Source organism: Lissotriton helveticus, chromosome 2_1, assembly GCF_964261635.1.
Source record: "Lissotriton helveticus chromosome 2_1, aLisHel1.1, whole genome shotgun sequence".
NCBI classification, from domain to species: Eukaryota; Metazoa; Chordata; class Amphibia; order Caudata; family Salamandridae; genus Lissotriton; species Lissotriton helveticus.
In genome coordinates, this window is record NC_136059.1 from 1,114,316,462 (window position 1) to 1,114,329,203 (window position 12,742).

At 44.6% G+C, this 12,742-nt stretch overlaps 1 protein-coding gene across 6 annotated transcripts in view; it reads left to right on the top strand.

Annotated features, from left to right (window-relative positions):
- Positions 1 to 12,742, top strand: part of PDE5A (phosphodiesterase 5A) — an 869,998-nt gene that overhangs the window by 193,116 nt on the left and 664,140 nt on the right. For all 6 annotated transcript variants that reach the window (XM_078675926.1, XM_078675927.1, XM_078675930.1 and 3 more), the window contains exon 2: positions 8,217 to 8,796. In XM_078675926.1, the coding sequence (XP_078532052.1) occupies positions 8,217 to 8,796 (580 nt within the window). The remainder of the gene's footprint in view (positions 1 to 8,216; positions 8,797 to 12,742) is intronic.

The window sequence follows — 12,742 nt, forward strand, 5'->3', positions numbered from 1 at the left end:
CCGCTAGCCGATTTTCTAGGAAATGAGTGCATTTCTTCCTGTGAGAACAAGAGGCGTGCTTTTCAATGGTACAGCAGCTGCAGTGGCACCGGGACCCAGAGGTCTGAGGGGACTTGTGCACTCCTATTATGGCTGCATTCAGTACCTAACCAAGGGACTGCGGGGGAGGAGGGGGGGAGGGGTTATTTGGCTAAACTGCACTATGGCTCTGCGATCTTTGCTTCGCCACTGGCGTGAGCCACCTTTGTTGAATCTGTGCTGGGGGAGGGGTGAAGACTGATGAGAGTAAGACGCGGTTGCTACAGAAAAACGTACTTGTAAGCAACGGACAGGAAAAACTCTAAGGCGTCTGTAAAAGCGAAGGGCATAAGGTGCTTCTGGGAGGGGGGAAAAGGTCGAGGCGAAAGCAAGAAAGAGGTGAAAACAAAGACGACGAGAAGGTGTGAAGGAAAACATTTTGTCAACAGAAAAGTAGGCGTAAGAAGAGCAAAGGAATGAGTACCTTTGTGACAGGTCACAGATGTTATAAGACATGAATTATTTCCAAATGTAATTAAACAGGACATTGCAGGTCGGCACAAACACCTGTATGTTTATAAAGGACAGAGACTGCAGGTTATGGTCACCAAAAAATCCTATGCGGCTTGGGGTAAAGCTCTGTGGGTATGCTCGCTGATGTCAAGTTGCAGACACACAGCTTTCCAATATAGATATCTCGAGATCAATACATTGAGTCCCATGAGCAGGTCAGGTGGGGGCCCTGGGGTGAATCGTGATGTGATCTGATCTCATGTGTGCCTTGTTGATGCACACACACACTGGAATGCATGCATTGCTGATTGGCTGCCCAACTGGTTGGTGTTCGTGTTTGTACTTACTCAGTTCTCTTCTCTGTGCGACGTGTGCGTACTGGCTGCTGCCTGCTTGCAGTTTCGGGGACTCAGGGGACACAGGACTCGAGGACAGCCGACAGGCAGCCCAGGCCCAGCTCTCTGCCACTTCGTGGTCGTCGGGGGGGGGGGGCGCCTGCTGATGTGACTGCGCACTTGCGCAGGTTATGCTGGGGCGTGGCAACTGGCAACTGTATGGCAGCCTGCCTGAGCCAAGAAGTGAAATCTGCGGCTGCGCGCGCTACCGCGCGCACACACAGTACAGCCCCTGCCTCAGTTGACTACCCCCTCCCCCACCCAACTGCCCCCACCATTCAGAACGCGGCCCCGGCCCGCTCGCCCACCCAAAACGAAACTAACAACATCGGCACCACCAGTACTGGGCGCCAAAACGAAACCGCTGCCAGTACCTGTAAACGAAACTGAACAGCCGTGCACTGCTGCTGGCCAGTACAACAGTATATTAGTCTGCGCAAACGATTTTATATTATTCTCTCTCTAATTAATCATTCTTGGCCTGGGCGGGCCGGCCGGGCAACGCTACCATGTCCTGGCTGGATCAGTTGACATCAACAAAAATGTGCGCGGGGCGGGCCGCCCGGGCCAGCGGACGGGACAGCCAGGCACACTCGCAAATAAAAAATGACAACATACATGATTGATTGCATTTGCAGTCTTGCGCGCGGGCGGGAATCGGAGCCTTGCAGTTGAGACAGAGACTCTAGTCTGGCACATGAGCAGCAGTTTGAAGGAACGCGAACACAGTCACACACACCACGAACAGCCGCCGGCCGGGCCTGTAGCTGCAGCAGCTGCTGCTGATGATTATATTTACTTAACTTTTTACTGCAGAAATCATTTAAGGAGATGGGAAGCGTAGCCCCGGCCCTGACATTTAAGTGCCGGTGCTAAGCACCGGAAAGCACCGGCACAAATTAAGCACTGCTGTCTCCAACCCGGCAACGCATCTACAGTTGGAGAGAGCTTCAGTGCGCATGACGGTATGACCAGCCTCAGACTGCCAGCCAGACCGTCATGTGCACTGAATAGCAGTGCCACACACCCCCCCTCCAGCCTGTCATCACTCTGGTCCGCCCCCAAGTTTTGGCTTTAAGAGAAAAATAAAGTGATAATAAACAAGGTTTTATTTTTCATTTTTTTGGGCTGCAGGCAGGTGGGGCTGCTCCTCTGCCGTTGCGGAAGAGCCTCCACTGTTTATTTTAGAGTCAAATCTTCTTCACTCAGCCAGGGGCGACTGCATGCTGAGTGGAACTGAATTTGCATCTCCTTTTTTGCACTGCATTTAAATAGTGTGTGAAACAGGTCTACATTAACCTCACTGCTGCTATTGATATTCTTCTCCTGTGCTGGACAATAATAGGAATGGGTGTGGTCATGGAGCACACGAGCACCGTGCATCATGACGAGCTGAGCTCGTCATGAGCACGGAAGGGGTTAAGACGTGGCATGGTTTGCACACCATATATATAATGTATATCTATTTAAGACTGCTATATACGTATGACGTTATAAGTAAAGTGCCCGATTCATAAAATAGTCCAACTTTCGGGCTGAAATGCAACATTTAATAGAGTACCTATCAGCATGAAATTTATAAATTACTTGCTAAAGTGCAACTACCTTAAGAATTGACTATCTACAATAGTCTAGTTTCAGCTTTAATAGTGTAGACTATTGTAGATATGACTATCTACAATAGTCTAGTTTCAGCTTTAAATAGCAACTGCAGTCAAAGTGGAAACACCAGCCATGCCGCATGTATGACATATAGCAGAGCTGAAGATGTCAATCCTCTTCAAGATAATTTGTATCTTACAGGTGAACCCTATGGCTCTCCAGACAAAAATACTGATTTGTTTCTAGATGTGCTGTAACCAATCCATGTGGCAAGAGAAGAGTGCAAGATTGGGTTATTACCAATGTGCCCTGTGTCCACTGGAGGCAGATATGGGTGTCCCTGACCTGGTGAAATACCACCAAGGGGTGCTGTAATTAAATGTACTGCCTATGAATATGCCCGTAGGGAGATTGATACGGCATCCAAAATCCTTGAAGAAAGGTATCCCTCATGGTGAATTCTTAAGGATTAAACAAAACTGTTCAGACAAAAAAGAACTAGAGGCAAAAATGCAAGACTGAATGGAAAATCTGAAAAAGAGGATGCAAACAATCAGATATCAAGCAAGGCAAGAAAAGAGCTGAGGGTGTCACCCAAGCACAGACTTTGATGAACAAAAAGGAAAACACAATTAAAACAACAGAGAAAGACCATCAGAAGATCAGATTAATCTTGATTTACAGTAAAGAAATCAACAAATAATGAAAATCTTGAATAAACATTGGACTATACTAACAAAAGACCCAGATATTGGGAAACAACTGGGGGAATGGCTGGATGTGACATATAGAAGAGTTCCATCATTGAATGACAAACTGGTACATAGCCATTTCACAAGGCCGAAGAGTGTATCTTGGCTACAACATCAGAAAGGATTCAACAAATTTGAAAAATGCATGGCATGCCAAATTGGGAGCAACATTAAGGAAATCAAGGATTTCAAAGGAAGAACCTTTGTAATTGATGAAAGAATGAATTGTGAAACAACATATGTGGTGTACATGCTGAATGTATGATATTAGAACACAAACATTTACAAAGCATGCCTTTACAACTCAGTTTTTATATCGCAACATTCATTACAATGCATGCCATCACAACGCATTTTTAAAAACTACATTTACAACGCATTCCATTACAACGCATACCATTACAACGCATATCATTACAACGCATATTACTTTTAGTGCAACAGTGGGGTAAGTGTTGGATAGCGAAGTGTTAAAAATTACTATTCCCACTCCATTGAGTGCAACAGTAGGGTAAGTGTTGGATAGTGTAGGGGTAAACAATACTATTACGACTCCAGTGAGTGCAACAGTAGGGTAAGTGTTGGATAGTATAGTGGTAAAAATTACTATTCCCACTCCAGTGAGTGCAACAGTAGGGTAAGTGTTGGATAGCGTAGGGGTGAAAATTACTTTTCCCACTCCAGTGAGTGCAACGGTAGGGTAAGTGTTGGATAGTGTGGGGTTACAAATTACTATTCTCCATTACTTACCTTATGATGCGTTGTAATGGCATGTGTTGTAGTGACATGCGTTGTGGTGACATGCGTTGTAATGACTGCGTTGTAATGGCATGCGATGTTAAGGATGTTGCATTGTAAAGGTAGTGCGTTGTAATGACTGTGCTGCAAAGGTTGCTTCCCTTACATGGGCATGTGTCAATATGACCGAAGATAAATAGGAAGTACAACCTGACTATTAAAAAAGAGGATCTTTAAACATATCCGAGCATTACAGACTAATGATACTAACTATGCAATGATAAAACACATGTCAATACATCGTGGATATAATTGGCAACAAATGTACTACTGGGGAATCGCCACAGTACCTGCCAGTGAGAGAGACAGGGACAGAACATTGAGATTAAGAAGCTTGGAGTCCGGTTTGATTATAAGATTCTGAACAAAACAACCTTATTACCTCAACGGGAATGAGAAATTGTATGTACATTTGTAGATATGGCTAGCTGGCACCGTATAGATCGGTATCACAGGAACTGTGGACAGAAAGACGAATGTGTAACAAAAATAGGTTTGACTATTCGCACTGAGCCGAAACTATGAATTTAGAAAAGCACATTTGTCTAGCATATAAGGAATTAGAACCGTCATCGTGATATTGTGCGATTGACTGTAGGTAAATTGAAGTCACACCACTATGCTATTAACACCATGACAAATGGTGAGCACACATGGAAAAACATCCAGTGATAGTTGTGTCAAAGAACACCATTACTTATTGGGCATCAGCCTGACAATGTGCAATATGCATTTCAATACAGTAGAAACGTACTCTGAATTGATAAGCAGGAACATTGCAGTTAACTAACAGGGGGTATAAACACATTAATTATACAATAAGCATGCTTGGAGCCAGCCAATAAATATCTAAAGTATCTATATTACACTTCCGTATAATTGCTATAATAATGAACCACTCAGCTGATAGTGATATACCACTTGGAATCAGTGGATTAATTGTCATACATAAATTAAAAAGATGTAGTGATGAAATGACACCTGTAATTTGAAATGTTAATTTGTAAAGCATCAGTTTTTAACTACTTCGACTACATGTCCCACAATGCCTCATCATGGGCCAAGTGGGTGGCCATGTATTTATTGGAAACAAAGAGTGGACTGAACTAACCATGAACAAAACCGTGAGGGTCGAAAAGCGTTGGTGATGGTGGCAAGTAAATAAACAAAAAATTGCCCAAATATAATCCCTGGAGTGCGACCTATTGTTTTTTGGTGGTAAATATATACATGAAACTTAAAAAGGGGTTTGATACACAGCATGTAAATGGGAAGTCTCAAAATGCAACAACAGGGTTCAGTAATTTAAACATTTATGATGTTTAGAATTTACATATACTTACAACACTTGATGAATATTGTGATCATCATGAAGATGCTGTTTTGAATCTAGATAATTTCAATCTAGAATTGAATGGTAATCCAAGTAGTACCTTGAAACCAAAATCGGTATTTTTACCTAACGTTCAATGTGATGCAATTGAAATCTTAGAAAAGGGAGTATTGAAAGATCTTAATAAGATTAGGTATAGAACTTTATCAACTAGTAGGAGAAATATCACCATCTCCCAGACTCAAGCAATAGAGAATTCAAGAGCAGATAGCTCTACTGTGATCCGCCAATCGCATAAAGGCGGAAATGTGGTGATTCTGGACAAAGTTAAGTACTTAACTGAAGGAATAAGACAACTGAATGATGTATTTTTATAATTTTGTATTTAGCACTCTCTCTCACGTTTCAGTGTGCTAAAGTACATGGTGGTATACACAGTATGTGCAAATATTGTATAAATAGCGCTATTGGATTTAGTAAATTCTCCCCAATCTCAAAATGCCTCAGGAAGTGGCGTTCTGCGGCTCTCACACACATTTTATTTATCCCTAGCACAATATGATTTTGTACTCCAACTCAAGTCTTCACGTTAAGTGTTTTACAGAATATACACATATTTGTATACATAGTGCTTATTTAGTACTCTCGCTCCCACTTTTAAAGCTATGGCAATAAATTGTGTATAAACTATACGCTAATATTATATGCATATTGCTAACTATATAATTGTGCATGTTTATATCCCCCACCGAAGTGCTACAGGAGGCTCTGGTCTGCCGCTTTTAATACATATATTTAATTTATACACAGAACTGTAAGTTGTTGTACCCCTCTCTAGTGTGGTGTGCTGAAGGAAGAAGTGCTCTGAAGTGCTTTATACACATATTGTGCTGTGTGACTTTGTAGTCGATCTCCACCTCGAGGAACGGCAGCAGGCTGTGCAGCTGGCCTTGTTCACCAGTGAGTTAACCCGTGCACACTGAGATGTGTCAGATGCACCAGTCCTCCCATTCACTCAGAGCCTGTCCCAAGGGAGGATGTTTTTAGGTCGAGCCGGTGTGAGCATGTATTTCTCAATTGTGAGACTTTTGTTTTTAATATTTTTGACTAATGGGCTTGGAGCCTCCCCATCGCTTTCCATTTGTTGGCCTCAGTGTCAATCTTCTTTGCTGCATCCTAACTGGCCAGCGCAAGCGAAACCTAGTCAAGCCTGTGAGAGCATGCAGTAGAGCATGCACTCACACTTACAAGACTTTTGTTTTTAATAATGGGCTTGGAGCCCACCCATTGCTTACCATTTGTTGGCTTCACAGTCACTCTTCTTTGCTGTCTCCTAATTGGCAAGCGCAGATGAAGCAGCACTTACTGTGGTGCACGAACAAAGCACAGATTGATTCCATGTATTTAGTGCTCGCCCGCTAATCGTGCTGTGATTAAGGGACTATTTCTCCCCCACCCACCGCTCCCTCTGCCCTTGTCTGATGGTCTCTCCCATCTCCCTCACCCATGTTTTTTTAAAGAACATATTGCACAGCAGTGTGGGCTGCTGTGCAACTTGGCAGAAGAGTGATATGCCGTGATCAACGCTGGCCGCATCAGTAGGGCTCTATTTACCTTGACTTTAAGACATGTTGAACAGCAGCTTGGGCTGCTGTGCAACAAGTCTTAAAACATTGACAGAGCCAATAGATCTTGCATAGGCGAGACCTTTTGGCTTTGCCAATACTTGTTGTGGATTGCCCCCTAAAAGTATGGGTTGTCAGAGAGCATGGGGACGATGTAAGGCCCAGAGGACAGCCCTCTGATATTGCTGCCACCAGACCCCTCTACCCAGGATTCACAACTCATCAATCATTTAATTAGTGCTCGCCCGCTAATCGTGCTGTGATTAAGGGACTATTTCTCCCCCCACCCACCGCTCCCTCTGCCCTTGTCTGGTGGCCGCTCCCATTTCCCCCACCCACGTTTTTTAAAGAACATATTGCACAGCAGCTTGGGCTGCTGTGCAACAAGTCTTAAAACATTGACAGAGCAAATATATATTGCATAGGCGAGACCTGTTGGTTTTGCCAAAGCTTGTTGTGGATTGGCCCCTAAAAGTATGGGTTTTCAGAGAGCATGGGGCCGATGTAAGGCCCAGAGGACAGCCCTCTGATATTGCTGCCACCAGACCCCTCTACCCAGGATTCACAACTCATCAATCATTTAATTAGTGCTCGCCCGCTAATCGTGCTGTGATTAAGGGACTATTTCTCCCCCCACCCACCGCTCCCTCTGCCCTTGTCTGGTGGCCGCTCCCATTTCCCCCACCCACGTTTTTTAAAGAACATATTGCACAGCAGCTTGGGCTGCTGTGCAACAAGTCTTAAAACATTGACAGAGCAAATATATATTGCATAGGCGAGACCTGTTGGTTTTGCCAAAGCTTGTTGTGGATTGGCCCCTAAAAGTATGGGTTTTCAGAGAGCATGGGGCCGATGTAAGGCCCAGAGGACAGCCCTCAGATATTGCTGCTAACAGACCCCTCTACCCAGGATTCACAACACATCAATCATGGAATTAAAGTGAATCAAACTGCACTATACTTAGGCCTTAATGTAAGCTGGAGATGAGGCCCAGTTCATTAGAGGAAGCAGGTGGTCCCACCCTACACACAGTGTGCCACTTAAGGGTCTAGAATGAATCTCTCTGAAACGTGGGCTCTTTAAATATTTAGAACCCTTTGGGGATTGAAGCTATTGCGTTGTCACCGTTTTCCATTTACTTTTGCATCCCCCTAAATATTGATCTTATTTTGTGTTACAGAGAAATGGTCAACGCATGGTTCGCTGAACGAGTTCACGCCATTCCCGCCAATAAAGAGGGAGGAAAGACTGACCCCCACGCCAGCCAGAGCCAACAGCCTGGCCGCGGCGAGCACACCACCCCGGGGACTCCTGTCCGCAAAATCTCCGCCTCGGAATTTGACCGGCCTCTGAGGCCCATCATCGCCAAAGACGCCGTCGGCACAGTGACTTTTCTCACCGAATCTGAGAAGAAGGAACAGATGACTCTTCAATATCCCCGACTTACCGACACAGGCGACCAGTGCTCGCGACTCCTGGAGCTCGTGAAAGACATTTCCAGCCACCTGGACGTCGCGGCGCTCTGCCACAAGATCTTCTTGCACATCCACGAACTGATAGCGGCCGACCGCTACTCGCTCTTCCTGGTATGCGAGGACAGCTCTAACGAGAAGTTTCTGGTCAGCAGGCTCTTCGACGTGGCGGAAGGGTCGACCTTGGAGGAAGCCTCCAATAACTGCATCCGCTTGGAATGGAACAAGGGGATTGTGGGACACGTTGCAGAATATGGAAAGCCTCTCAACATCAAGGACGCCTATGAGGTAAATAAAAAGTAACACAATGTGATTCTTGAGAGAATGTAAGAAAGCAGTTATATATTGAGAAATACGCTCGAAATAAACATACTTATCTGGTATAGACCTGACGCTGTAAGATTGATGTTTTAAAAAGAATAATTCATTTGACCACATTTTAGATTTTTTTTCAAATAACAGTTAAGATGGAAGGAACACCTTGCAAGGACACACGTAAAAAATATGTGACGTTTTGTTGTTGTTGTGTTGTTTTTTGCACAAATCATGGGCATCATTTGAGGCAGTCAGGGGTATTAGCCTGTTGAGAAGGAAAACTAGCCAAATTTGTGATGTCACCATGGCCTAAAACACATGTGATATGTCTCTTATATAAATGTATACAAGTAAGTGGAAATATTTGCCTTGTTGCGCTCAGAGCTTCTCCACGCACCCGTTACATTGAAGTTATCCTCCAAACAAAATTGTGTACAAAAGCAGGCCTGCTTGAAGTTGCATATTTAAAATTGTCTATTCACATGTTTAGCCACTGCAGGGCCTATCACTTCCTTTATAGAACCCCCTTCTATTGGCCACACCTGCTTAAAATACCAAATCAGTTTTGTAATTGAGCATTGACTGAAAATATGTTTTGGCAAAGTTTAAGAATTATAATTTGACAGGTTACTGTGGCTCAAAGCATGTTTGTTCAACAGTATTTAATTTGTATCAAAAATAATGCTGGGGCTCAAAGGTTTATTGGTAAAAATGGAGGAGCAATAGAGGGAAAAGAAAAGCGTCGGGGCGCCCTCCACTCACAATCAACAACACAAAAAAGCCCTTGTTACGCATCATGTATCAGCTAGATACTTTTTGGGTCCCCCACTTCTGTGTTGCTCAAAATTTTACCTCAGAATCTCGTTACCATTGCTGATAGAATTCGGGGTTGACATTTGATTTATTTACCACCAGACACTCCCTGGTACCAATTCGGGTTGTTAGTTTACAGATTCTCTGTCACATCAATAAACTCTGAGGCGATAGCATGTTCTAGAGTACGAAAAGTCCCAGAAATAAAGGGTTTAGTTTTTGCTCTAATTGCGTTTACCAAAAGAGTGATGTGTGTGAACATCTGCCGATGCCACTTAAAAAAATTGAATATTCAAAAGTCCGCGCTGGCTGACAAACACACACCACCCTGAGGGGTGTCCTGTGTAGAGAAAGCAATTGTTCTCCTTACCATCCTAATGGTCACTAACAATAAGCATCTGAGACTAATGCTTTGTTTGATGACGTCAGCTGGGGGTTTCAGATGTATTGTAATGTGATTGGATGCATGGTTACTTTTACCAGCTTAATTTGGATATGAAAGCAAAATGATGTGCGTGCATGTGCTTGTGTGTCTGTTTTTATGTCTGTGCCTTCAAGCGGTGTGTGCACGCGCTTATCTCATTGTGTTTGTGGGGATGGTGGGAGGTTGGAGAGATGGGAAGGTGGCTATGTTTTTATGTAATATTTTGGTCCTTTAAAAGCTAAAACAAAGACTTTGTGTATCCCAGGACACAAGTGGCCATATTACATCATGTCCAAGTTTAAAGCAGCATCCAGATTTCATAGTGGAAGCAGAGCATGTTCAACAAGGCCCGCTGCTGGAGGAGGCAGAAAGAGAGGCACTCACTGGCACATTCACAATGAGGTCCATCCAAGTGGTCCAATCCAGCTCAGCGCCCAGGAATATATAAACCAAGAAGCTGTCCCAGGCAGCGAGATGCAGGCAATTGCAGTCACCTCTGCACACCATGGGTGCAGGGAATAAGAGGTCCAGGGTTCAGGCATTGTTTCTAATTGTAAAAATGAGGCACAGTGACATTCGTTCACCCCATCTTCCCTCACCCTGGCTACTTACCTTTCGGCAGCACTCATGACACAGGCAGTTTCTGAGGGATTTGACGAACTGTGGGCTCTGCCCCAGTGAGAGCTTAGCTTGGGGGACACAGTGGTAGGCCTCTGTTTAAAAATAATTTAGTTTTAAATTTGTTTTATTGTTGCAGGATAAAAGAAATGCAATTCTCAGATGGACCGACCTAGCTTCAACATTCCGCCAGGACGGCAATCTATACAACGTTATAAGGGAACAAAAACATATATTAAGTAAAACATACCCCCCTTCCCCTTTTCCACCCACACTCTACCCCCTGCTCTACCAGGTGTCCAAGCGTTGTAAAACCACTATTCAAAGATACCTGGGTCAGCCACCTTATCAACAAAGCCATTCTATTCTTCCGTCAAACGTAATATTTTTAAATATGTAGGGCAGGTGAGTTCTATAAATTCCTGGGACAATAAACTGATAAACGATCTCCAGAGTTCTCTGAAAGTGTTTCCATGACTTTTTAGTGTGGAAGTCAATCCCTCCATCCCCAGTAGGTTCCAAATACGTTATAACCACCCCAACTTGGACGGTGTCTTGTCAGTGCCCTACAGAGTCAAAATCGTCTGATGAGCCGCCCGTGCTCCAGTGCATATTTCTACCGCGGCAAGACTTAAGTGGGTATGTCAATGCATTAGGAAGACCCAACAGTGTGTACTCTGGGAATCGGGAAATCTGTGTATCAAAGAGTGCATCAATCTCCTCTAAAACTTATTTTCACAAATGAAGTAGCTTAGGGAAATCCCATAGAATGTGCTTCAAGGACCCCTTGGCCTCCCCACATCTCCAACATTGCTCGCTCTGTGCCGGGTTTCCTTTATGAAGGCGCTCTGGCGTAAAGTACCAGTATGTAGCAGTTTCTGTTGCAGTTTCTATGCCTGAGGTGTTGGCCGTTGTGTCTCGCCCGGTAGTATATGTCGCCCCATTCCCGGTGTGAAAGCTCCCTCCCCAACTCACTCTCCCATCGGATCTGGGACGGAGATTTCTCCTCTAGGTCCCCCTCCATTAGCAGCTTATACAATTATGTTGCCAAGCATCAATCTGATTCTTTGCATATGAGCCACCTCTCAAACTTTGCCAGGGGTTGTTGGACTGCCTCTTCAACCTCTGGTTGCCTGACCCAGTGCCTAATCTGTGTGTATCGAAACCTCTCCGTGTCTGGGATGATGTTGTCTGTTCTCAGGGCATTGAAAGAAATGGGGCCCTCTAGGTCAAAGAGGTGGCCCACCGATCTACATCCGGGTTTGAGCCAGTTGCGAAATGACGCTTCCTTTTATCCTGGAGTAAAATCCGGATTCTCAACTATCAACGATAATGGGGATGGGAATGAAGAGAGACCATTTGCTTTTACTAATGCATCCCTTACTCTGAGGGTTGGCGACACTATCGCTCACGACAAGTGCAGGCTGGGGGGGTCTGTGTGGTCTAGCTAAGAATAGGATTTTCCACAGAGATGTAGCAGCCAGTGTCCTGTCCATAAATAGGCATTTATTTTCCGACTCTGGGCGAGACCACTTGACTATGTATCTCAATTGCACGGCTCTAAAGTAATTAAGAATGCAAGGGATGCCTAAGCCACCCTTGGCTGGGGTCTTCCAGCTAAGCTCCCGGTGCATTCTGGGATGGTGCTACGCAAAGAAATGATGGACGGAATGCTGAATAACTCATACATTCACCCCCAGTCAAGAGATCTGGGTTAAATCCATCATTCTTTTGCTCACCATGCCACCCCAGTTTAGACCCTGCCATATGCAAATCAGTCTTGACCCTGCTCCTCAAGGGAACAGCCCAGCCCGAACTGCCAAGCCAGGACCTCCCTGGTTCGGAAGCAAGCATCCTGGGACCGGTTTCTGGGTATTACCCTTCATCAGCCAGGCTACCTTGAATCCAGTGGCACCCTGAGTAAGGGACCCAAGTCTGGGCATACCCATCCCACTTAGGGTGAAAAGTGCTACGCAAACAAATGATGGACGGAATGCTGAATAAATCATACATTCACCCCAGTCAAGAAATCTGGGTTAAATCCATTGTTCTTTTGCTCACCAT